The 27,200-nt window shown below is 38.0% G+C and overlaps 1 protein-coding gene across 3 annotated transcripts in view; it reads right to left on the minus strand.

Annotated features, from left to right (window-relative positions):
* Nucleotides 1-1,494: 1,494 nt before the first annotated feature.
* Nucleotides 1,495-27,200, minus strand: part of nbeal1 (neurobeachin-like 1) — a 65,479-nt gene continuing 39,773 nt past the window's right edge. For 2 of the 3 annotated variants that reach the window (XM_059327737.1, XM_059327738.1), the window contains 30 exons: nucleotides 25,558-25,716; nucleotides 25,305-25,464; nucleotides 24,488-24,576; nucleotides 22,320-22,922; nucleotides 20,191-20,366; nucleotides 19,046-19,334; nucleotides 17,809-18,117; nucleotides 17,577-17,726; nucleotides 16,870-17,027; nucleotides 16,068-16,192; nucleotides 14,660-14,786; nucleotides 14,325-14,473; nucleotides 13,387-13,520; nucleotides 13,208-13,309; nucleotides 12,076-12,171; nucleotides 11,870-11,994; nucleotides 10,918-11,058; nucleotides 10,710-10,840; nucleotides 9,869-9,978; nucleotides 9,579-9,696; nucleotides 9,336-9,433; nucleotides 8,653-8,769; nucleotides 8,473-8,562; nucleotides 7,477-7,586; nucleotides 7,208-7,380; nucleotides 6,574-6,668; nucleotides 6,122-6,238; nucleotides 5,066-5,227; nucleotides 4,793-4,941; nucleotides 2,222-3,169 (listed from right to left, as the gene is read on the minus strand). In XM_059327737.1, coding sequence (XP_059183720.1) covers nucleotides 2,863-3,169; nucleotides 4,793-4,941; nucleotides 5,066-5,227; nucleotides 6,122-6,238; nucleotides 6,574-6,668; nucleotides 7,208-7,380; nucleotides 7,477-7,586; nucleotides 8,473-8,562; nucleotides 8,653-8,769; nucleotides 9,336-9,433; nucleotides 9,579-9,696; nucleotides 9,869-9,978; nucleotides 10,710-10,840; nucleotides 10,918-11,058; nucleotides 11,870-11,994; nucleotides 12,076-12,171; nucleotides 13,208-13,309; nucleotides 13,387-13,520; nucleotides 14,325-14,473; nucleotides 14,660-14,786; nucleotides 16,068-16,192; nucleotides 16,870-17,027; nucleotides 17,577-17,726; nucleotides 17,809-18,117; nucleotides 19,046-19,334; nucleotides 20,191-20,366; nucleotides 22,320-22,922; nucleotides 24,488-24,576; nucleotides 25,305-25,464; nucleotides 25,558-25,716 — 4,869 coding nt within the window. In that variant the 3' untranslated portion in view covers nucleotides 2,222-2,862. Of the gene's footprint in view, nucleotides 2,149-2,221; nucleotides 3,170-4,792; nucleotides 4,942-5,065; nucleotides 5,228-6,121; nucleotides 6,239-6,573; nucleotides 6,669-7,207; nucleotides 7,381-7,476; nucleotides 7,587-8,472; nucleotides 8,563-8,652; nucleotides 8,770-9,335; nucleotides 9,434-9,578; nucleotides 9,697-9,868; nucleotides 9,979-10,709; nucleotides 10,841-10,917; nucleotides 11,059-11,869; nucleotides 11,995-12,075; nucleotides 12,172-13,207; nucleotides 13,310-13,386; nucleotides 13,521-14,324; nucleotides 14,474-14,659; nucleotides 14,787-16,067; nucleotides 16,193-16,869; nucleotides 17,028-17,576; nucleotides 17,727-17,808; nucleotides 18,118-19,045; nucleotides 19,335-20,190; nucleotides 20,367-22,319; nucleotides 22,923-24,487; nucleotides 24,577-25,304; nucleotides 25,465-25,557; nucleotides 25,717-27,200 lie in introns of those variants that run through there. The other variant, XM_059327739.1, reaches the window with a different exon arrangement.

Here is a 27,200-nt window from a genome sequence, read left to right on the forward strand (position 1 = left end):
AAGATTTCTTCTCTCTCCTTCTCTTGCAGGCGTCTGAACAGTCAGAACAGTTTAAAATATGTGTGACTGCTACGTATAAATAAACATGGATTCAAGTAACTTAAAAACATTCGATGAAGTGTGAAGAATGTAGTGTTTCGCCTTTAGTGAGGATATTTTTATCAATGAAAGACAGATGCTACGGATGTTTCTAGAACAAAACAATTCTGCAAAAACCTGCAAAAAAATCTCAAAATGGACTAAAAAATGCCATGCATACCAACTGAACTTGCATGCATAAACAAATAAAAATCACACACACACGTATTTATATATATATATATATGTATAAAAACGCATAGGAAAGGCAGAGAGTTTGGTCTTGTGAGAGATGGAGCCGTCTTACTGCATAAGGCTGCTGTGTGGCAGCTTTTGAGGCAACCATGAGAAGTTTCAGGCCTACAGAGCACAGGCCGGCCTGTCTGCACCGAAGGCAAACTAAAGGAGGGACGAGAAGGCCACTTGAAACTATATTCTGACAGAGCGAACACGTGGACACACACACAGGAGAGTAGAGAGCTGAGGAGCAGGAGGCGGACCGTGGAGCTGCAGGATTAAGAGCCCAGGTGTTTGGAGAGGAGGAGGAGGTGCTGAGGCTTCTGGATCTGAACCACAGCGCCAGCGCCTTGGTCAGTCCAGAGCAGAAACACACACACACACACACACACACAGAAAAAACATAGCAGACACATGGAAATGCCTCGTGACTTTGTGATCAAAAACATCATGAAACTGTGAAAAGATGCTGCAGGACTGACAGGTTGACAAATATAGAGGTGAACCACAGACTGTGTGTAAAGAAAAGCTCCCTAAAAGTGAAGCCAAAACATCTGGAGCGCCCCCTGGTGGCCAGCTGCAATATAAACACTCCTTCTGATCCCACTGAGGTCTGTTCATTTATGTCATTAGATATAAAAAGTAAAGGTCAAGTGATACTACTGACTGATACTGGCCAATCAAAGACATATCGATAACAGGTGCATATAATGTCAAACATCTAATTTTTTTTTTGCAAAAAATATAATGCCAAAACAATACCTGGAGGGGAATAGAAATGCTGGCAATTATTTGTTTTATTTTTATTTATTCTTGATTTAAATGTTCAGAAACTGACCAATACTGACCATACTGTCATAATGTTTATTTAGCTTTTTTTTTTAAATTGTGAGAGACTGATACTGAACTTACTGTACTGATGTTTATTTAGCAATTTTTTAAAATGTATTTTTATTTATTTAAATGGTCAGAAATTGACCGATACTGAAAGAAATGTGCTGATGTTTATTTAGCTATTATTTTAATTTTTTTTTGTAAAATTGTCAGCAATTGACTGACACTGAACAAAAACGTTTTACTTTGCTCTTTTTAAAATGTATTTACTCTTTATTTAAATGCTCAACAATTGACAGAAACTGAACATACTGTACTGATGTTTATTTAGCATTTTTTAAAATGCATTTTTATTTATTTAATTTATCAGCAATTGATTGATGCAGAACATACAGTAATGGTCTTTATTTAGCTATTTATTTCATATTATTTTGATATTAACTGACTCTTCTAAAAATGGTTGACAATGCAATTTATTGCATGTATAAAAATGTTAAATATTCCATAATAAAGTTATTTTTTATTAGAAGCAGCAGTCTGAGTATCTTTTGCGTAATGCTATTGGTGCAAAATCTGCAAGGTTTATTTTTATTACAGCTAGAAAAATTCACTTTACTGGCCACCATATCGGTAATATGTGAATTTTTTCTCCTCTAAATTAAAAAAAATAGCACGCATCAGTCATTTCTAATGAAAGATTGATATCTACTGTGCAGAATCTTAAAGATGGAAGATATTTTGGCTTCATTTTTGTACAGTGGAAGAAGTGGAGATGCATGTTTACATCCAGTCTGTGGGGCGGCAGGGTGACAGGAATGTGGGTGGGTGTGCGTGGAGGGGGGGTGGAGGACGGAGGACTCGGGGACTCGGGGACTCGGGGGACTGGGAGGGTCAGTTGTTGTGGTCGTGCTGGGTGTTGTAGACCGTCTCCCCCGAGGAGATCTGGGTCAGTCTCTTGCTGGAGCCCCACAGCTTCCGCGTGATCTGCCCCGAACGCATCTGAGAAGAGTGGAGGAAGAGGAGGAGGAGGTGGGATGGAGGAGAGGAGGGGGGGAGAGGAGAGGAGAGTGGAGGGGAAAGAAAAAAGTCAAAGGAAACGAGGGAGAAATAAAAAAAGAGGAGGAGGGATATGATTCATGAGTGATTGATTAGTTCATTGGAGCTTGATTGACGCTTAAAATCAAAGCTTGATTCACTTGGGTGAGAAAAGATGAGAAGCAGGATGATTGACAGGCTGCCATCTACTCTATATTTACACTATCAGAACAATAGAAGTGGTGCAAGGTTATTAGTTTGCATCGTAGCTACTCTATTAATATGGCTTGAGTCTGCAGAAGCGTTAATTAGTCTTGTTTCACAGCATATTTGTTATAGAGAACACGCAAACACGTTAACGTAATGACACTTCAGGTTATAACAGCAGAGGGAGGAGCTTATCCCAGTGGCCAAATCAGGGTAAAATATTGCACAGATGCCAAATAGTTTTGATAAGAGGATGAGGTAAGCACAAAAACTTGTTTTTAATGTCACAGTTGTGGTTCTAGTGGCTACTGTGTGTGCTCAGCGGAGCGCTGAAGGAATGTGTGAGGGACTGTGAATCCCTGAGACGGAGAGGTGACGGAGGGGTCAAAGGTCTTTGCAACACAGGTGATATCTGTGTGTGTGTGTGTGTGTGTGTGTGAGATGTACAGCTATGGGGGGAGCTATGGGGGACTAGAGGCGCTGGGGTTTATGAGAGCTGGAGGAGGGGCTGAACACCAGCTGGTCTCGCTGGTGCAGCAGGCGTGTTGGCGAGCGAGCTCGGAGCGGCGCCAGCAGAGGGGAGGCCATGAGCGGCGATCCCTCCAGGCTCTGAGCGATGTAGTTCCTCAGCGAGTTCTTTACCTCCGCCGGCTTGCCCACGCCCACGATGATCAGCTTGCCGTCCTCCAGGCCCACCAGCACGTGGCTCTGCTCCTTGGTGACCGAGACGCAGCGCACCGGCACCCTCATGGCCATGGGCTCCGAGCTCAGAGACAGACTGCACGGAAACACACAAATACCTTTATTTATCTGCATCTGCAGCCCCACACATAGAAACCACACATACATTATATACAGGAGCATCTCAATACATTAGAATATGATGGAAAAGTCCATTTCCAGTAGTTCAAGTCAAATACCTCCAACCAAGTATTGAGTCATATAGATGGACAGACTTTTCAGAGGACAACATTTCCATATTCCAAAAAATGAGATAAAGGGTCATAATTTTGAGATAAAAAAGTTGAAATTTTAAGATAAGAAGTTGAAATTATAAGATAAAAAGTCAATATTATGAGATAAAAGGTCATTATAAGATGGACATCCTTTTCAGAGGACAACATTAACAACATTAAACATAATTTTTAAAATTGGCCTTTCGTAATATTAAAACTTTGAGATAAAAGTCATAATTATGAGATTTAAGTCAAAATGATAAGATAAAAGATCATAATTTTAAGATAAAAAAGTTGATATAGTGACGTAAAAAAGTCTTAATTTTGAGATACAAAAGTTGAGATAAAAGTTGAAATTATGAGGGAAAAAAGGGATAATTATGAGATAAAAAAGTTGAATTATGAGAAAAAAAGTCAATTTTGAGATAAAAAGTCAAACAGGTGAACAATAATATAAACCACATTATATACAAGAAGCAAGCAAGAAAAGTATGTGAACCCTTTGAAATCACCAGAAATTTGTCATTAAATGTGACTTTTGATGTGAATGTTTCATGAATGTGTTCAATAAAGACTTGAAATATTATACTTGTTTGTGCAATATCAGATTAAGCACATTGTGTTTATCTAAACTTGGGACTAAGATGCAAATCAGATCACATTTTATTATAAATTATTGCAGAGAACTAGGTGATTTTTTATAGGTTCACATACTATTTTTTGGGACTGTAAATAATCACAGGATGCATATCGAGTATTTGCAGAAACAATTGTTAGTTAATGCATGCATTTTGATTCTTCTCTTATTCTTTTCAGGGTTTCTTTGCATTAGCTGGCTCAACAAAGACAGAAGAGACAAACTGCACAGGAAACACAAACACATCTTTCTATGCATGCATAATAAACATAAAGTTCAAAACTAACTCTCATCTGCAGCCCCGGACAAGTGAACAATAATATAAACCACATTATATACAAGAAGCAAGCAAGAAAAGTATGTGAACCCTTTGAAATCACCTGGTTTTCTGCAGAAATTTGTCATAAAATGTGAGTTTTGATGTCAATTTTTCATGGATGTATTCAATAAAGACATGAAATATTATACTTGTTTGTGCAATATTAGGTTAAGCACATTAACCACAGATCAGATCACATTTTATGATACATTATTGCAGAAAACTAGGTGAGTTTTAAAGGTTCACATACTATTTCTTGGGACTGTACATAATCACAGGATGCATAGAGTATTTCCAGAAACAATTGTTAGTTAATGCATGCATTTTTGATTATTCTCTTATTCTTTTCAGGGTTTCTTTGCATTAGCTGGCTCGACAAAGACAGAAGCCCTGACCAGAGATAAAACTTTTAAAAGTGAAAGTGGTATAATGTCCACATGCACACAGACAGCTGCAGGATAATAACTTGTCAGAGGTGTGTGAGTTTACCTGTAGAGGTCTCTGATGGACAGGTATCCCTGCTCGCTGCCGATGACCACATACTCTCCTGAAACACACATATCAGTCACCTGCTCCTTCAGAGGCTCGCTGCAGAGGTGCTTCCCGTTGACGGAGTAAAGGTGGAGGGCGTTTTTATCCTGAGAGAAGAAAATACACACATTATTCAGCTGAAGCCTTCTTTACATTTGTCCCAAAAGTGTTTCCAGATTCCTCTATGTGTGTGTGTGTGTGTGTGTGTGTGTGTGAGAGCAGTGGCTGTACCTTGAGCGTGGCTTTGCCCTCGATGCAGGTGTGGACCAGCAGGTGACCCTCCCAGGACACGGCCAGGTGGAGGATGGAGAGCGGCAGCGAGCTGTCACACGGCGGCCGCAAGCAGCGCATGTACTGACCCCGCCGCACCGTGTGGATGATCACCGTCCCGTCCTGAAGAGAGAAGAACACGTTAAATAACACACACACTGTACAGACATGGAAGAAATGATTAGACCACCCTTGTTTTCTTCAATTTCTTGTTCATTTTAATGCCTGGTACAACTAAAAGTACATTTGTTTGGACAAATATAATGATAACAACAAAAATAGCTGATAAGAGTTTAATTTAAGAGCTGATATCTAGACATTTTTCATGGTTTTCTTGATAATGATTTTGGTTATTATCAGGAATGTTTCAATGACTGTAGATGTAAAAATGACCAAAAAAGACACAAAATGAGCAAAAATAGATGTAAAAATGACCAAAAATAGATGTAAAAATGATCAAAAATACAGTCATGGAATATGACAATGTTGATAATGATTTTTGTTATTATGAAGAAAACCATGTTAAATGTCTAGATATCAGCTCTTAAATGAAACTCTTATTAGCTATTTTTGTTGTTATCATTATATTTGTCCAAACAGATAGTTGTACCAGACATTAAAATGAAAAATGAAGAAAACAATGGTCTAATAATTTTTTCCATGACTGTATTTTCTTGATGATTATTAAGTTATAACAGATTTCCCTCTGCACATATGTTCTTACTTTTTCTGTTGGGAAATCTTGTTTCAAACAACTTTAAATAAATAACTTATTTATCAGCTTAGAGATTCAGCCTGCAAATTTTTTGTCAAACATTTAATTAAACATTTCAGTTGGCTGTAAAAGTTGGTAGAACATTAATTTAATTTTCAGGCAAAATCGTACAAACTCCAATTCTTTTTTGTATCGTTTTGAGCTTCAATTAAAAGCAATAAAAGTCACAGAACAGCAAACATTCACCACCTTACAAATCTGATCTGAGATGATAGAATAGATGAATCTGGTGTGTTTGTTACCCGTGATCCAGACACCGCCATGTCCAGCTCTGTGCTGATGCTGACGCTGACCACCTCGTCCGTGTGTCCGTACAACACCTGGACTGGTTTGGGACAGAGACCCACAGGAGCTCCACCCTGCAGGACAGAGTCACAGTTAACACAGAGAGACGAGAGAAAAGGTGCTCTGATAGAAAGAGAGAAGAGAAAGCAGAACATCCAAACTCCTCTATTAAAAGAACCACTATTGTCAGGGAAAATCCATCTGCAGCTGCAGCTTTGAGCCTTATAATGAAGCAACTTTTGTGACTGTGTAGCTGACACAACAGTTAAACAGTCAAGCAAACAATCTCAGCAGAGAGAAGAGGAGAGAATGTCTCAATCAAATCCTGGTGTTTTTTTGTGCTTTATTCCTCTTCTTGCAGATGAATATTTGTCGTGGTGTAGAAGTGAGAAGTGCTGTCTGTGCTAACCTGCTGCTGAACCTGCCACACCATGCAGGTTGTGTCTCTGGAGCCGGAGATCAGGTGGATGCCGCAGTGGTCTGTGGACAGGCAGGTCACGATGTCTGGAGGAAATGTGGACGAAACCAGTGTTTATTACTGGAAATACACAAATACATTAAACTTTACTGAAACTATGTATTTAATCAGTGCAGATGGCTGCTTCTTCACCTCTGAGGCTGTGATGAAAGGCTTTATTGTCTCTTGCATTCTCTAATTTTGCACATTTATACTATTATACTATCTATCTATCTATGAATTCGGATGGGACTAACAGACTTTGACACATGAGAGAAAAAAAAACTAAAATGACCAAAAAAATACATAAAATTATTTTTAAAAAGGTGTAAAAATGACCAAAAAACCCCCGTAAAATGACCCAAAAAAGACATAAAATGCCAAAAAAAATAAAATTACCCTCAAAAGACATAAAATGACCAACTCTATCTATCTATCCATCCATCCATCCATCCATCCATCCATCCATCCATCCATCCAATTATTTAAGTGGATACCTACATAAAGTTCCTGTGCGATCATTTCATTGCACAAGTCTCTTCACTGAGGTGTGTGTGTGTGTGTGTGTGTGTGTGTGTGTGTTTACCCATGTGTCTGATGTGCTGTCCCACCGTCTTGCCCTTCACCAGCGAGGTCACCCGGAGGCTGTTGTCCCAGTGACCGCCGCTGAAGAGCAGCTTCCCGTCGTGTGAGACCACAAAGAGGCCGGCGGTGACCTCCACCCCGGGGGCGAAGGGCCCGGAGAGGAAACGATGCGTTCTGGGTGGAAACACACGATTATTAAGGTGGTAAAAGAAGTTACTGTAAGTAAATATGTGTGTGTATGTGTGTGTGTGTGTGTGTGTGTGTCCTTACTTGGCGTTGGACACTGTGGGGTCCTTGATGAAGGTGAAGTAGTTGGAGATGTTCTTGTTGTAAGGCAGCCACCCGTGGGTCCCAACCAGGCAGTTCTGACTCACCGTCACCTGGAAACACCATGAAGACGTCACCATCTATCATCTATCATTACTTCTGTTACACTTTAACCATTCTGCCTCACCAGGAAAGTTTCTGAAAATGTTTTGATCATTTTGTCTGCATTAATGCGACATTAATCCTCAGCTCCTATAAAAAAAAGTCTATAATAAACCGTGTAGCCAAATACAGACAGAAAATGTTCCTATCATAACATACTGAAGTCACATTTTTGATGCAATACCACCTCTTATTTCAGGCTTCAAAATTGACATGTATTTTAACAATTTTCCACCAGATTGAGTCATATTTCATGTTTTAATGCATGCTATTTTCCTCTCTTCTGCTGGGATTTTTGCCACTCCATTAGTGCTTTAAAACCAGATAAAACATGACAGAATGTAGCCATATAAAGAGTATGACATACATAGCTACACTACGTACCTTCTATATCTTTTTAAGTACCAAAAAAAAGACCTACAATGACTAAAAAAGACGTAAAATAACTAAAAAAGATGTAACATGTATAGAGAAAATTTTTTTTTTTTTGTCTTTCTCATAGAAAAACAACACTGGCATTACAAAAAGGGTTAAAATTCTAAAAATGAATGAATATTTGGTAGTTTAGTTCAGGACCATAGTTGGTTAAAACACTTATAATACACTTATACACTTATAATATATTATTGTCCTTTAAGGTAACAAATCAGAGTTTTTCTTTAAATTTGATGCTGCACAAAAAATAAAAATGCATGTTGTTGTTAATCAATGGCATCATTCAGGCTGCAAAACAATTAAAATGAGGTTTGTGGTAGTAATGCATGAGGGTTTTAGGAGCAGAAAAAGCAAGGAACGGCTATTTTTTATATTGATTATTGGTATTAGCAGCAGGCTCACCATGGTGTCAGGGCTCCCCTGGGTGATGAAGGAATGGGACTGATTCTTTGGCACCACGGCCTTCACCATCGGCACCCGGTCACTGATGCCCTGCAGCACGGCAGAGGACAGAAACCAAGTTATTAGAGTAGGATATCATCAGAAAAAAGCTTCAAATCTATGTTGTGTTTGTGCTCAAACCTCGACAAAGAAGGACTTGAGGTCGCTGAGGTGTTCGAACATGTTGAGAGGACACGAGTCCAGCTGAGCCTTCCTCTTCTCCACCTCCTCCTGGGACAGACGCACCGGATGCGGCTCCTACACACACACACACACACACACACACACACACACACAAAAGTAAGCTTTAACCCATTTAAGCGGGAAAGCATTATCGCATTTCTACCATTAAAACCAGGGGCCGCTGTTGTGTTATTCTACCATTAAAGCTGGGAAAGCAGATACGTTGTTTTGTAGAATTTGTAGTTTTTTCCACCTATTTTCGGTCTCTTGGCCAATGAAATGCATCAGAATACATGTGGGAGTGTCGCAATGCATCATGGGACTTTTTCAGAACTGAAATCATGGTGGAAGACGACTATAGCGGAGGGAGCTCAGATATAACAGCTATAAGCTCTCAAATACTTTTTGAATTTCATTTCTATCTGCTACAGAGGCTGAAAATCTATTATTTAGTAGGAAGCGTTGACACTTCTGTTGAATTTCTAGAAAAACTTCAGGTTTTAGGGGCTTATTTTAAAATCGCCCAGAGGTTTTCCAGGCATTTTTTCAAGGCGTTTTAGGCCTAAATGGGTTAAATCAACACAGACAGAGAACTTCATTAGCTAAAGTCGTGATGCAGTGAGTAAGATTCATGTCTGCACCTTCAGTAACTGGCACGGCGTCTGTCCAAAGTTGCTGATCATGCCTTCCACAGCCTTTCGCTCCTTCTCATCAGTGATAGCGTCCAGGTCCACCGCCCCTGCAGCACCAAACCAAACAAAACACAAAGGAAAAGTATTATTATAGTTAATATCATGTCTAAATTTTTGAAGCATTAACTCTAACATCTGAGTAAATGCTGAGTTTTATTTGCTGTTATTAAAATACAGTTAATGTTGTTTTACCCTCATATGTGCAGTAGTAGAAGACGTTGAGGGCCTCCACGGCTGCAGGACCTCGCTGCTTGTAACCAAAGATCAGGTCGATCCACTCGTGCAGGTGAGCCGATACGTTCTCCGACTCCTGTCAGAAAACACACAAACACACAGGAACACACACACTGGGGTCAGGAGCAGGACGGAGCACACAGACTGCATGACAGGGCTTTAAATCTCCTTTATTCTGATGTTTTTTTAAGCTGTTAGATGTGATCATGAGGGAGTAAAGTCATACAACAGCAGCAGAATAAACCCACCAGGGCTTTGCGGTGTTTGTAGATGAAATCCTCGGGGGACTTGGCCCATTTGGGCAGAATAACGTCATTTACTCGTTCCTTAGAGATCTGCAGGCGACCCAGATCGAAACCTGAACAAAAGGACAAGGGGACAAAAAGAGGGAGGCAGGGAGTAAAAAGGCAAAAGAAGAAAGGGATCAGAGAATAGACAAGACACTGAGGAATAATATGAGCATGCAAACTATGTAGGCACGATAACACATTTTTAGGACGATATATTTTCTCAGAATCTATCAGAATAAATGATAGTATTGTTGTATCGATGTTGTTTTAGTTTTATAATGATATTAGAGCATAATTGCTACATCCTTTTCCACAGCAGTTAATTTTTAAATCTCAGGAATATTTAACATTGGAATTAAAATGTGGAAAAGAAATGTTGAAATGCCCTAGATAAAAAAAAACACAAATAAATAAAGTACAACCAAAACAAATAAGATGTTAACAAAGATGTATCTCAAAATGCACTGAGATAAACCTTATTTATTATATTATATTATTATTAAAATAACATATAAACAGCTGGAATGGCTGCTTAGGAAATGTAGGGTTTTTTTCGGCAATTTGTGCTGCTTGTCAAACATTTGCAACATTACTTTAAACACAAAAAAGCACAAAAAGTCAAAATATTGCGTTCAGAAAAAAAACATCCTGTCCTTTTTCATATATGAAACAATAAGTCGATATTGTAATTATTGTGACAGGCCTAATGCAGAGTAATGGTCAAGGGGGAAAACGGGTTGAATTTAGTATCTAATTAGTCTCTAATTAGTAGCATTTGAAAAGAGTTTTCAATACTCACTGTTTTGGTTCTCTAGGAACTCTGGGAAGTAGAAGAACTCGGGGATGAGCTCCTTGACGTCGTTGGGGTTGTCCATGAGCGTCTGCCAGGTGGCGGGGATGGAGTGGAACTGGCGGTCGGCACAGTCAAACCTGAGGCAGCAGGTGATTGTTTAGCATCTCTAATACAGCAGAAACAGCAGCCAACATGCTAAAACTGGTGTCCTTACCGTCCACTCTGCAGCTGGATGTGCAGCGAGGTGAAGGGCTCCACCCGGATCAGGTAGTGCATCACTCCAGCAGCGTTGGAGTAGTGGGTGCCGTAGTGGAACCGGTCGATGGTGCCCGTCGGATCCTCGAAACTCTCATACCTGAAGGTTGAAATTGAGCCAGAGTCAGAAAAAAACTATTATTATTCATCCCCATTTTAGTGAGAATTTGGGGTTGTGGGTAGTGGATTTTTAGGGGGAGATAGCAGGTCAGCAATAAATGCCACATAGAAGTGCAGCACATCCTCTGAATGCTCTCGGTCTCTAGTTTGTTGTAAAGTTTCATGAGGCTGTGATTATCCTAGAGGTCACAGCAGCTCAAGAACTGGCTACTACAGGGACTTACATCATCCAGGGTTCGTACACTTTAGAAGTGGTCAAATTCAAGCATTTTTGCATGACTTTTGCATGACTTTCAAGGTCAATTTTCAAGCTTTTCCAGTATCTTACACCTGTTGTAAATTGCATGTTTTAGATGAGTACTTACATACTAAAAGGGGGAGATTTAACGTAACCATACCAACAGTGATGGTGTTACACTTTTAGGAGGAACGGTCTTCATTTCAGATAGGCTACTCATTATTTTTTACATCGAACATGTGATTATCTATAGTCTATAGATGGATATAGTCAGATTGCAAGAGAAATACAGTAAGAATTTCAACCATTTACAAGCACTTTATCCAAAATCCAAGCACTTTTTAAACCTTGAAAATACAATATTTAAATTCAAGCATTTTCAAGGATTTCAACCGTACGAACCCTGATCATCCCACATGAATAAAACTGGGCTCACTGAATCCACAAGAGTCTCAGCCTTCCAGTGATACATAATTCATGTAATTCAAAGCCTGATAGTGCAGAAATAGCTCATTTAAATGCATGATTATGAGTCTGGAGGGATGAAACGTACTTCTCTCTGACAGCTTTGGCGTTTCGTTCGTTAAGAACTGCCACTGGCTTGGACAGGTCCCTGAACACCCGAGGATCAGACAGGTCCAGCTCCTCGGAGGTGTAGTCAGCCAGGATCCAGGGGAACTGGGATCACACACACACATTAACACGTTAGCTCAAATATACACCCCCACCACAGTGATATGTGTTCAGGGAGGAGCGTACCACTGGATACTGAGCCAGGTTGTTGTACGTTCTGCCTGCGATCGTGTTGAGCTGCATCAAGTAGTCGAAGTTGGAGATCTCCCGGTTCACCCATTTCTGTGGAAAAGCAGAATCAAATCCTCAGCGACACAAAACAGTTATAAGGGCTCCAGCTGCATGCAGTGGGGAAACTAGCAAGTTAAAAGTTTTCTAGCATGTAGAGCAGCTAATATAAAGCCTGGGGGTCAGAGGATTCCTGTTTGATTCCTGCAGGATGGGAGATAATTTTTACATATATTCATTCAGGAAAGGAAAAAGTAAACAAGAGCGACTAGAGGGAATCAGAAAAGGCCAATAAATGGTCAGTTTTTATATAATTTTCTGACTACACCGTTCTCTATACTGCTGTTTGTTCATTTTATGTAGTTTATTGTCTTTTTACATGCTGTTTTTGTCTGTACAGGTGCATCTCAATACATTAGAATATGATTTAAAAGTCAGTTTCCAGTAGTTCAAGTCAAACAGCTCAAATCAAGTATAGTCATATAGATGGACATACTTTTCAGAGGACAACATTTCCATATTAAAGATACTTTTTGAAATTGGTCTTTTGTGATATTCAAATTTTGAGATAAAAGTCATAATTATGAGATTAAAGTCGAAATAATGACATAAAAAAGTCAAAATTATGAGATAAAAAGTCATAAGATGGACAAACTTTTCAGAGGCCAACATTTTCATATTAAACATCTTTTAAACGTCTTTTGTAATATTACAATTTTTTGAGACACTGAATTTTAGGTCTTCATTGAATGTAAGCCATAATCATCATAATTAGAAGAAATTAAATAAATTAAGACATGAAATGTTTCATTCTGTGTGTAATGGATCTATATAATGTGTTATTTCCACTTTTTGAATTGAATTACTGACATAAATAAACTTTTCTAGGATATTCTAATTTATTGAGATGCACCTGTAAGGTTACTTTGAGTGACGTGAAAGGCTCCCATAAATAAAATGCATTATTATTAGTATAAATAAATATGATCACTGGCAGAGTCCAGTCCTCCAAACGTGCATGCAAAACTTACCGAAGTACAAAAGCATCAAAATGCACTTAAAGTATCAAAAGTTCTGATCGTTTCCTGACCTGTGTGAGTCCGGAGGCTTTGAGCAGCTCCTGCGGTGATCGAGTCCCGTAAAGGCTGAGAGAACGCAGCAGCAGCATGCGGCTGTACACCTTGTTCCTCACCTGTTAGTGAGAACACCTGTTATAAACTGAACAAAAAGGCATCAAACAATCTTCTGGAGTCATTTCAGACTCATCACCTCCTTCTTGAAGTTGAGGAAGTAGTTTGTCTGGTCGATGAGGAAGATCTCCAGAGCCGAGCGCCGCAGGTTGTAGCGCCGCAGGTGAACCTCTCGGATCTGAGACAGCGGCCACTTAAAGTCATGGCCGACTCCTTCAGGAAACAGGTAAAGGTTAGTGCATGTACAGGTCAATAGGGAAATATTTTTAACTTATAGATATCAATATGAAACTTTCCTAGTTTGTTATTTACATTAAGACAAGATTTTTTTGCATTGCAAGTTTTCTGAAATTTTATGTTTAGATATCCAAATTAGGTGTGAACTCATTAAATATGCAGTAATTTGCAGGACATAAATCTGAACATTGCAAAAAGCAAAATTCAAAGTAACTATTTTATGTTGTTGATATATTAGATTCAAAATCCTGGCAAAAGCCATAAAAATAATCAGGTATAATAATAATATAATATAATAGTATAATAATCGTTTTTATGAACAAAATGTTGTATAAATCAGGGTTTGAATGATTGAATCTAGTCTAGAATAAAACTGGTCAGTTTGTTGTCTGTAAGTGAAGCTGAAGTTGAGATTTATGAGAAAAAACTAATTTTGAGGAAACAGCCTTTAAAAGGTTTTTATACATTCTTAATGGAAATGGACAAAATATTGCAAAACTCATAATATTTTGCAGGAGAATGGGAGATTGCTAACAAACTTTTGGTCAATTTATAGTATAAAATATATACACAATATACAAACGTATATGTATAAGTATATGTACACAAATATACACAGAATTGTTTGTTTTGGATGTTTTCTTTCCACTATTTTGAAAGAATATTGTGTTAGAGTTTGTCTACAAATTTTTGTAAAAACTGATACATATTTTGTTGTTTCCATCAAGCTTTTCTCCTGCAAATCTTCAGAGATTCCTTGATGGAAATACGTCTCCTCACCTTCCTCTTTCTCCTGGCTGCTGTCGTAGAAGTAGATGTGTTGGGTGGTGAGCTCCAGCCGGCCGGGCACCACGTCCACCACCGTCACCAGCTCACAGTCCTCCCACAGCACCAGCTTCTCCTTCTGGCCCGCCTCCTCCGCTTCAACTCTGCAAGGACAAAGAAAAGTTTAGTCTTAGTATCTATTAACCCTCAGGGCAGGTTGAGCTCATTTTACACACTTTTTTTCTTGCTTTTAAAGAGCGCTATGCAGCACAAGTGTGCATGAAACTTGAACTGGCCCTGAGGGTTTAGCGCATATAATTATTGTTTTGTGTGATTGTTTGTTGACTGACTGGTTGTTGGCAGCAGCCGGGTCGTCCTCCGGCAGCTCCAGGATGTCGTCCTCCAGGTCGCTGACTTTGACCTGCTTCACAGCTTCCAGCAGCAGAGACTCGGGGTGGACTCGCTGCTGATGGACGCCTGCAAGAAGCAAAAGAGACGAGAGAGGATTAAACACAGAGAGGATGCAGCTGCAGCTGTTAATACAACACGGCAGAGCAGGACATACAACTAAAGGTTCATTTGTTTGGACAAATCTAATATTAACAACAAAAATAGCTGATAAGAGTTTAATTTAAGTGCTGATATCTAGACATTTTCTCTTTACTTTTTACTCTGTTTTTAAATTGAGTTTTTTTTATTACTATTTTATTTCAGTCAAGTCAAAGTTTACTTATACAGCACATTAATGTGCTGTATAATTATTAAAATACAATAAAATCATACACAAATATAGTAATAAATAAAAACAATAAAATAATACTAAAAACAATAAAACTTTAAAATAGTAATAAAACAACTCAATTTAAAAACAGAGTTAGAGTAAAAAAAAATTAAAAATAAACTAAAAGTAAAAAGAAAATCTCTACATATCAAGTATCAGCGCTTACATTAAACTCTTATCAGCTATTTTTGTTCATTTTTGGTAAGTTTGTGTCTATTTTGGTCATGATACGTCTTTTTTTGATCATTTTGTGTCTTTTTATTGGTCATTTTACACCTGTTTTGGTCATTTGTGTCTTTTTTTGGTCAATTTGTGTCTTTTTAAGGGTCACTTTATGTCTTTTTTGGTCATTTTACGTCTTTTAAATGAAACTCTTATGAGCTATTTTTGTTGTTATCATTATATTTCTCCAAACAAATGTGCCTTTAGTACAGGCATAAAAATGAACAAGAAAGTGAAGAAAAAAATGCTCTAATATTTTTTTCCAGGACCGTATGTGGAAAAGTGACATTTGTGTGGATTTTTCCCTCCATAATTAGCCCTGAATTCCTGACTTATGGCCTCAAAAGTGCTTTGTGAGTGATGTTCACAGTGACTTTGACTTTTCACCACCAAAACGTAATCCTTTCATGAGTCCAAATGGATGTTTATGCCAAATTTAAAGAAACTCCTCCAGGAGTTCCTCTGATCTTGAAGCTTAAAGAGAACTGACTGACTGTGCAACATGCTCCTTACACACGACTTAATAAGGAGAAACCAAGCTCCTACAGGAGATATAAGGGTCGGACATGAATTCAGCTTTAAGAGGATTTTCAAGATTTTTAATCTGGTTATCAGGGGAAAGCTGGACGACATACTGTAAACACACTCATCCCCCGTCATCACAGACTTCACTGAACACGTCTACTGCTGCAGAAAGGAACAGAAAATGCAGCTAATCATCTTAAAGACAGGACAGAGAGGTGCTGCTGTCTCACCCAGGTTGTCTCTCAGAGCGCTGGCCTCTCGGTGAGCGTCAAAGTTGTAGTTACGGACGAGCTTCAGCCTCATGCGGGAAAAGTTCTCAGCGCTGGAAACCCTCCAGTGCATCTCATCCTGCTGCCTGTTAGAGACAGAAACATCACTTTGTATTGATACTAGGGAATAATCACATATAAATCACACATTTTTATCTGTTTAAATGTACCTTAAAGGGAAAATTTTCAAGTTTTTGACATCTACAGTCATGGAAAAAAATATTAGACCACCCTTGTTTTCTTCAATATCTTGTTCATTTTAATGCTGTTACATTTGTTTGGACAAACATAATGATAACAACAAAAATAGGTGATAAGAGTTTAATTTAAGAGCTGATATCTAGACATTTTTCATGGTTTTCTTGATCATAACCAAAATAATTTTCAAGAAAACCATGGAACATGTCTAGATATCAGCTCTTAAATTAAACTCTTATCAGCTATTTTTGTTGTTATCTTTATATTTGTCCAAACAAATGTACCTTTAGTTGTACCAGGCATTAAATGAACAAGAGAGCAAGGAGAAAACAAGGGTGGTCTAACAATTCTCTCCATGACTGTATGCTTGCTTTATGCAAATGTATGTTTATTATTACTGCAACAATCTGTCAAGAAAGACAAATACAATCCAGAATATTCTGCAGAAAAAGCCTCAAAGGTCCTGCATGCTAAGTTAAAATGCAGGTCTAGCCCACATTGAGATGTTGATCGGATTTATTCTGCAGTATAAAGTATAAAGTGGGTATAAAACTGTTGTCAGCACCTGTCTGCCCAGGGTCCTCTCTCACACACGAGGCCGCGGCGTGCTGCCTTCCACTGCCTGAGGGTGGCGCTGTTCTGGCTGTGCTGCTGCTTCAGCATGCTGTTGTAGCGCAGGTTCTCCTGACGGCCTCGCCGCGAGAACGGCTCCACAAACTGCTCCTGGAGGGAGAGTGGAGAGGGAGACAAACTTTAGCCAAGAGGAACAGAGACAGTAAAGAAACTATAGAAAAGATGTGGAAAAAATTATTAGACCACCCTTGTTTTCTTCAATTTCTTGTTCATTTTAATGTCTGGTACAACTAAAGGTACATTTGTTTGGACAAATATAATGATGACAACAAAAATAGCTGATGAAGAATTTAATTTAAGAGCTGATATCTAGACATTTAACATGGTTTTCTTGATAATGATTTTGGTTATTATCAAGAAAACCAAAGGCATTAAAAATGAACAAGAAATCAAGGGTGGTCTAATATTTTTTTCCATGACTGTATAGAATTGAAGTGGATGTTCTTTTACATAGTCTAGAATGGAGGTGGTACATTTAAGTTCAGACCACATTTTATTATTATGAGTTATTTCAAGATGTGCCAATTGTATTTGAATTAATCCAAAGGGCAATTTTACTAAGATTAGACAGACTAATCCATTATTAAAACATTATTATGTAGACTATAAAAAGCTCTATGTATGATTGATGGGACTCACCTGGAAGCGGATCTTGCTCTCGCCTCTCTCCCGCTCTCTCTTGTGCAGGCTGACCATGAAGGCCTCGTAGCACTCCTTCCAGTACAGAGCCATGGTCTCATGGCCCTGGCTGAACGTTTCGATCTCATACTGCTTCATGTACGGAATAATCTGAAGACAAAACAAACATTTCCAGTAAGTTTCCCAATTAATTTGCATTTAGAAAAAGTCTAAAAACAAGTAGATGTCGTACATATTTGTCGAGGTAGACGCGCCACTCGGGTGAGTTGCAGTACAGCTGGAAGTCCTCGAAGAAGGACGGGCTGCCGTTGGTGTCGGGGAGCTGGGGGAGGTGCAGCTCCATGTAGAGGAGGCGGTGCACCTTGGAGAGCAGCGTCCGCAGCAGAGGGACCAGGAAGGAGTAGGTCTCCTCCGTCTGCTCCTGGATGGAGCGCCGCAGGATGCCCTCCACCTTCCCCAGCAGGTAGCACGCCTCGTCCTGGCTCGACACCTCCTTCGTCTGCAGGATGCCGTTCAGCTTGGCGGTCGCCATGGCGCAGACCTGGGACAGAGGGCATCTGTTATTCTGCATGCATTGTGCAAAAACAAAACGACTGAAAGCTTTTGTGCATTTATAGGTAAAATGCATCAATCTGGTGGACTTTCACAGTCGGATGATACCGTGATATAGAATCTCCTTTTTTCTATGCTACTGTCTGAATCTCAATATTCAATTTAGTATTTCTTTCATTGAACATGTGATTCATCACCAGGACCAAGCACCGCACCATTGGTGACAGAGCCTTCTCCACTGCTGCCCCAACCCTCTGGAACTCCCTCCCTACTCAAATCCGCAATTCCGACTCCCTCCACACCTTCAAAAACCAACTCAAAACCCACCTTTTCAAAATAGCTTACAATACCTGAACTCATAATCTCTCATTTCTGTTTAGTTGTTTTCTTCTGTATTTTGTGTTTGTGTGTGTCTAATTTCCTGTCATGTTAAGCGACTTTGAGTACCTTTAAAAGCGCTATATAAATTGAATGTATTATTATTATTATTATTATTATTATTATCTACATTCAGATTGCACAAGAAATACAGTAAGAATTTTTAAGCATTTTCAAGCACTTTATCCAAAATCCAAGCACTTTTCAAACCTTAAAAAAACAACATTAAAATGTAAGCATTTTCAAGGATTTCAAGCATCCGTATGAACCCTGTATCTATCTCATGCTGGAATAGTTTGAAGTGAAGACGTGGGGAGGGCAGCTCAGTATATTCAGTTATATCAGTGTGTAAATGTGTGAAAGCACACATGTCTCGGAGGAGGACAGAGGTGGGTTGGGGTTTAGACTGACAGACACAGTAATACAACGCAAAATAACTTTATATTATGAATGGTGTAAAAATACTTTCAGTAGCTTGAAATGTGACGTTAGAGTCTGGTGGGACAGATGAGAGTCTGGGTGATGAATGAGTGTCTCACCTCTGGGTCCTCCTGAGCCATGAAGCCCAGCAGCAGCCTCAGTCCCACCTGGGAGAGCTGGAACCACTGGGAGCCGGACGAGTACCAGACCATGAGGCTGTCCATCAGCGTCACCGTCTCCTCCAGCACCTTCTCCGTCCACAGCGCCGGGTTGACCAGCCCCTCCGCCTGCAGGAAGTCCTGCACCATGTGGAGCAGCCGCACCGCGTTCTCCGTGTGCTGCGGCAGCGTGGCGGCCGACGCCTCGCGGTTATCGCTCACCGCCCACTCCAGCATACGCTCCATCAGACTGTAGGGACACAGAGAGAGAGGTCAGAAACTAGAATTATTAAATAAATAAAAAAATTAAATAACCCAGGCAAAAGTTCAAATTTAAATCTAAATTATTTTATTCATTTTTCTGACTCTCTTTTTAGTAGTATAAGTATTTTTTATTTTATTATCTTATTCCCAGACTCCCTTTCTCTACTTAATAATAATAATAAAATAATAATAATAATAATAATTAAGTTCATTTATTATTAAATAATTATTGTTATAAGTAGTAGCATTGGATTTAGAATGATTTATTTCCTCATTTTTATTAATTTAATTTTTTCCCATAATTTTTTTCTAACTAAAATAACTTCATTATTATAATTGTAAGTACTATTATTGCTATTATTAGCAGTAGCTTTTCTTTAATTCAATTATTTATTTTGTATTTCTACTTTACTATTTTAATGTTTTAAATTATTTTTCTCACTGTGTTTTTATACTTAATAAACAGTATTATTATTATTATTATTATTATTATTATTGTCTGTGGCATCCCCACCTTTTATTTTATTCAATGATCTATTTTTGTATTTTAATTTCATTATTTTAATTTATTTTTTTCCCACTCTCACACTTATTTTTAATCTTTTTTTTAATAATAAAAAAAAAGAAGCTTATTTATGAGAAAAAAAGGGAATATATGGATTTTAAGGAGATAAATGATTTTGTGAGGATATACTGTACACCGTTATTGGGAAAACTACTAACTAATAATTACTAATAATTGAATGTTAATTGCAACCATATGCCACAGACCTACGTAGACAAAATAAAACTTCTACTCTAAAAAAAGAATAAAGTATTGAACACGTCTGTCCAGGACTGACCTGAGTTTGATTTGGTCGACAGGAAGCAGCAGCTCGTTGGCGGTTGCCAGTTTGGTGAGAGCGGAGAAGACCTGGCCGCGCTCCAGCCACGCCGAGTCATCAGAACCTTCGACTCCTCGCCACATCACACACAGCACGATCTCCAGCAGCATGCTGCACAGCTCCTCCTCCGCCCGCTGGGCCACACGCAGCACAAAGAGAGAGAAAGTTACCACGAGAATATGGGTCAATGACCTGATCTAATCCTTTGTCAGTTGGTGTAACAAGTATTTTTTTTTCTCATAAAAATCTGATATCTACAGGTTCATCTCAATACATTAGAATATCATAGAAAAGTGCATTTCCAGTAGTTTAAGTCAAATAGCCCCAACCAAGTATTGAGTGCAAATAGATGGACGTACCTTTCAGAGGCCAACATTTCCATATTAAAACATACTTTTTAAAATTGTTCTTGTAATATTAACATTTTTTTCGAGACACTTAATTTTAGGTCTTCATTAAATGTAAGCCATAATCATTATAATTAGAATAAATTAAGACATGCAATGTTTCATTCTGTGTGTAAGGGATCTATAAAATGTGTTATTTCCACTTTTTGAATTGAATTACTGACATAAATAAACTTTAATATGATATTCTAATTTATTGAGATGCACCTGTATATCTATTTACAGGAAAACAAAAGTGAACTACAATGAGAAAAAAAATACAATCCACGTTTACATTGCAACATTATGGTATATAACAAACTTTACATAATTTGTCAAAACTTTAGAAAAAAAAGGTTGTTTTAAGAAGATGTTCTGCTCAATATTGACGAAATGTGTAAATGTAGAAATACTCAGAAAAATGTTTTTTAAAATGAAGTAATCATATGTATAAGTCCACTTTAACATGTAGGGGGAAAAGCTTAATATTTATAATTTTTTTGTGGTTACACCATTTGACATCTTGCCAACCCTTATTTGTCAGTGACCCATATATCTGATTAAATGAAGTGTCACTGATCCCTCCGGTGGATAAGAGCAGCAGAGAAGAAACATTAATAAGAAGGTGTTAACCTGCTCTGTCTCTATATGTATATTGGCTACATTTATTCCTCCGGGCAGATCAAACACTTTGTCACATTCCGGAACCAGAACACTGACACATTTCCTCCTGTAACTGACAGCCTCCCGCTGTGGGAGGAGACAGGTCGTCTCTCTGACTCCTCCGCCCTCCAGTGACACACAGAAACATCTCAGTGGATGAAAGTCTCCCTGAAGCTGCAGCGGCATTTCACCAAGCAGCTCCTGCTGGGTAGCAGCATTAAAGCAACCTCAGAGTACAGACCATCGTATGAAATAAAGACGCCACGGTTTCTAATGTTGCCTTCTTGTTTCTAGGGGATTTTATAAGACGTTCAGTTGTTTTTCATGCAGAGCAAACTCATGAGGAGGAAGTTAAATAAATAAATCACCTGTTAAAAGCATAAGTTTGGTGATATTCTGTAATATTCTTACTATCAATAACCTTAAATCATAACAAAAAGACTAATAAGTAGTTGGTTTCTGCCCTTTTATAATAACAACAATAAAAATAATAGTACATATAAAAATGTGTTATTATTCAAAAATAACAATAATAATAAAAATACATTTTAGCAATACTATTATTTTTATTATTATTATATTAATACTACATTTTTAGATATACCATTATTTTTAGTAATACATTTTTTTTTAGATTTTTAGATCTATTATTTGTATTATTACTATTATTATTATTATTATTATTATTAATAATAATAATAATAATAATAATAATAATAATAACAATTACAATAATAATATATTTTAAATAAAAAAATGATTTTGATAATATTTAATATTTTAATAATAATATAAAATAAACAACAGTGTGGAATGTGTTACTTAATATGAACAACACTGATTTTTATTTCTAATTAGTTTCAGTAAGGGACTGTTTTTTCTTTTCTGTATTTTGGTTACTGCAGGAGATGCAGAAGAACTTCCAAAATTTGGGAAAAAAACAAAAAACAAACAAATACATCCTTGCCAAAATTTGTGCCAAACGATTAAGAACAAAAACAAAAACAATAATGTTGTCAACCATCTCGAGCGTGTCACCTCGGCGTTGTTGAAGGACTCTCCCAGTGAGATGTTGTCACTGAAGAGGAAGCTGTCCTCGTTGAGGGAGGACGTGGCGTCCCGGTCCCCGCTGCTCCCTGGGAAGGGCTTGGAGCTCTCCAGGGGGGACGGCGTGCTGGGCATGCTGCCCGGCGTCTGGCTGCCGCTCTCCCCGCCCTCGTAGGCCTGCAGGTGGGACAGATCCAGGGTCAGCCCCCCGGACTTCCCCACCACCCAGGGCTTGGGGTGCAGCTGCGGCTCGGTGGAGGCGGAGGACGACGGCGTGTCCAGCAGCGAGATGACGTCCCCGTTCTCCAGGCTGTCCACGGAGCGAGTGTCCCCGATGCTGAGCCGGTCGTCCTCCAGGCGGTCCAGGCGTCCCGTGCTGCCGGCCCGCGTCCTCCGGTCCAGCGGCAGCTCCAGCCGGTTGGTGCTGGCGCCGGGTCGGCTCAGGTCCAGGCTGCAGGCGCTGATGGTGTCGGCGCCACGGAGAGGCAGCGAGCCTTCACCCCGGAGATAGAGACGCATCAGAGTGTCCTGCCAACACTGCTGCCTGGAGATCTGGAGCGCAGCGTCCTGCTGGGACTGCAGCAGCTGGTACACCTGCACACAGAGAGGAAAAGACTCTTTTTAGGTGGTTATTTTAGGTTTACATCCTGATATTGGTATCAAAACCAGGGCTCCAGATTCACTTTTTGCATTGGTTGCACACTGCAAATTATTTGGTTCTTACCAAGATAGAAAAACAACAACTTGGATTTAGAAGTGTTAGATAATTTATGTTGTTTTAAGAGTTAATTCTTATTTAAAGTGTTCAACATGCTTATTTCTAGATTCGTTCGTATCCGTTTATTTCGGTCAATACAGGTCATTAAAACAGAAGTAAACAATAAGTAAACAGAGAAAGAAAATTGATAATAGACATCTGGATCGAAAAGGCTGAAGCATAGCTTATTACGCCTACCCTGTTACAACTCAAGTTAATTTAAAAATTAGAAATGTACAATCTGTTATTTATTAATAAAGGAAATAAGCAGTCACAAAAGAGAGAAAAGAAAGAAGCTGCTTGATTTTTCTTTCTCCTAAAAAATCAATCAAGTGAAATTATCTGTCCATGCAGCAAGATAATTTCCCTCAAAATTAAGTGTTTTTATTTGTTTTTAGACACACCTTTTTTGCACTGGTTGCACTGGTGCGCCTAACTTTTCTTTATTTTTTAGGTGCACCAGCACAAAATTAAGGTGCACCCAAATTTTTCATTGCGTTGCCTTTAACGCCATAGAGTCACCTTTTTATCACTCTCCATAACTTTCATATTGAGTGAATGATTTTTAAACAAGAATACAGTGTAGAGAAATGCTTGTCACAGCAGCTCATTTTATGCAGCAACGGTCAATGAAACGTCTACTTCAGGGACTAACATTCCCTGTTTCTAATTCGATCAGTTCAGGGAACGACACCTAGAGGAGCTGGTCTTATTGAGCTGCAGAAAATGAACTGGTGTGATTAAAATAATACCAATAATTTAATAAAAACAAGGCTGAATACATGCAACTGAAGCAGCTTCTGCAGCAAGATACACACCGACGAAAATCTTCCAAATCCCATCATCTGTTTTTTATTATTTGCATGAAATAAGGTTTAGGGAACACTGGAAAACACAGAAAATCCAAACTGTGTCATGAATGAGAGCTGGCCTGTGTGGAGGACTTTATTTTGATTGAACTGCTCTCACTAAAAACACAATTATATATTTAAAAAGGTGTTTAAAGTGTCTCACTGAGCTCAAATTGAACATTTCAAACTAAACCACGAAGCAAAATAAAAGAAAATGTGTTCTAGAAGCTTTTTTTTTCCTTTCATGATCTGTTATTTGCACTATTCAGATTTATTATGGATATTATTTAAGTAAAAACAATCAGTAGAGAGTCTGTCAACTAGAAACGCTTTTACATCGTTTGTCATTTTCATGTGAGGCTGTTCTGGGATATTTGAGACCAAATTGGTCTCACTGAAGCCCTTAAAACTGAAGAAAGGTTATTAAAGTAACGCAGAAACAAACAAATCAATCGCTGGAACCCTCAGGCCGTTTCCTGTGTCTGCTGTTATTAAATATTTATAATTAATAGCGTGCATGTCTGCAGGTTTCAGTGCATGAGTTTCCTCACCCTCTTGCAGACGAGGAGCCGTACGCTGGGTCCGGCTCGGTGAGTGAGCTGCACCAGAGACATCAGGTCCTTGTAGTTCACCACGTGATCTGGAGACACACACACACACACACACACACATCATTTAACATTTTTGTAGCGGTTTATAATATTGACTTCTGCAGAAAGTACAGTAATTATTCTAAATCTCTTCTTACTGTTAACAACCTTAAATAATAATAAAAAACGTCTAATAAGTATACAATAAAAAACACAAACATGTGGAACACATGATATTTATATATATTATAATAACAACAATAAAAATAATAGTATATTTAAAAATATATATATAATAATTTTTATTATAATTAATAATAATAATAATAATAATAATAATAATAATAATAGTAATACATTTTAGATATATTATTTTTATTATTATTATTATTATTATTATAATAATAATAATAATTATTATTATAATATATATAATAATAATAATAATATATATAATAACAACAATAAAATTAAAAATATATATTATTAATATTATTATTATATTAACAATAATATTAATAATAACATTAATACATTTTTAGATATAATATTATTTTGTATTGTTAATAAAAACAATAACAATATTTTCATAATTATTAATATTAACACTATATGTATATAATAATAACAATAAAAATAATTATTAAAATAATATATATATTTTTTTTTTTAATAAATAATAATACTATTAATCTCATAAGGTTAAAGTGACACTAGCTGCACAGAAAAGCCAAACTGTGTAAAAGACGCATTAATAAAAGGATGAATGGGAGCTGACCTGTGTGGAGGACCTGGTTGAGGAGGCAGCGGATCAGAGTCGGGGTGATGTGGAGCTCTGAGAAGAGCAGCGACAGGCCGGAGTATCCCGCCTCCCTCAGCCGCAGACGCTGCTTGTTCTTCTCGTAGACGCGGTCGCAGCGCAGCATCCGCTCAAACAGCTGCAGGATAATAGACGGTTATGATGCTGCAGGAGTCATTTCCAGTAAGAATGTGTGAAATCTCTGATCTGGGTGCAGCCGGGTGCCTCTCACCTTGAAGACGAGCTCCCTGAGCCGGTCCGAGTGCTTGTTGTTGAGCAGCAGAGCGTAGCAGGAGTCGGCCGCTCCGGGCTCAAAGAGCAGCAGGAAGAGCTGGTCCCGGGCCGGGCTGGTCTGGAGGAGGCTGATCAACAACTCCAGCAGGCCACACAGCTGCAACACACACACACACACAATCAGATTTAGCTGCTTTCACATACAGATTTCTTCTTAGTTTTGAGAAAGAAATCATTGCACTAATGCACAGTCAAACAGCTGATCATGCATCAACAAGCACAGAGTTGCATCTTTAACCAAATTTGGCAAGTTTAAAATACTTAAGAAATACTGGATCTAATATTTAAGGTCCCCTTGTGATCATATATGCTACATAAAGCATGCAAACATCATCTACTAGAAACCTAAAATACAAGAAAAAAATAAAAACATGATGGAGTTTATTATAGGGGTCAAAGGTTGAACTTGTAAAATAAAACAAATATATAAAAAAATTATATTAAACTAAATTAATACATTTTAAATAAAAATTAACTAATAATAAATAAAAATGTAATTATAAAAGTAGAATAGCATTTAGTATACTGAAAATAGTTACAAAAGAAGGGTGGGATTTTTTATTTGCATCTATTTATGTAAAATAAAAAATAAAAAAATAGTAAATAATAATAAATAAAAAAGAAATGATAATAAATAAATAACAAAAAACCCCACCCTTCTTTTGTAACTATTTCCAGTATCCTTAATGCTATGGGGAATTTTTTTCACAGTCTGATATCTAATTTGCAACAACATTGATTTTTATGCATGATATTTGTAAAATACAAGTATAAACCTGAACAGGAGCATTAAATGTTCCCTTTAAATCTAAGTGCTCGTATTGCATGATGTGTGTAATGTTTAACTAAAGATTTAGCTTTAATAAATTCATTTTTTCATAGTTTTAACATTATTTATTGGTAGTAAGTGTATGATTGAGTCTGGCTTGATGAATGCAGCAGTGACGGAGGATCATGCCATTATTATATCGACCATATGTTCATAAAGGGTGATGTAAGCCTCCATATTTAGCGCTGCAGTGTAAGAGGATAGGTAGAGTGACAGACTGAAGGAGGAGGTGTGACAAGAGGAGGAAATAGATTCACAAATTTGCTGATAAGTCAATGAAGAGACGGTTTGTTTCAGGCTGCAGCTGCTGATAGATGATGTAAATATTCAACAGTAATGCAGAGAGAAGCTGCAGCGAGTCCCACAGGGAAACAGAGAATCCTGCAGTGAAAGGTTGTCCAATTTACAACAAAATCCTCCCGTGGCTCAGAAACAGTTTCACTATATGTGGGTCGAACACACACCGATAATAACTCGACCTACTCTGGATTTCTCTACATGTTGGCCTTCTTCTCATTCTGCTGACTGGAGGAGAAAGAATTAACCTTTTGTTCATGGTGGATGTTGTAATCCCTTGATACGATTTATTCTCCTCCAGTCTAACGAGGCTGCTGTTTAATTAGGTCCAACAGGAAATACAGGCGTAGAAAATGGATGATTTATTATCATGCATATGATAATCACACCTTTCTACCTGCGGGATTTATTTTTAAACCTCTAACAAAACAAGTTTAATTTCAGTCAGTTAGTTT

This window comes from Centropristis striata, chromosome 24, assembly GCF_030273125.1.
Source record: "Centropristis striata isolate RG_2023a ecotype Rhode Island chromosome 24, C.striata_1.0, whole genome shotgun sequence".
Classification (NCBI taxonomy): Eukaryota; Metazoa; Chordata; class Actinopteri; order Perciformes; family Serranidae; genus Centropristis; species Centropristis striata.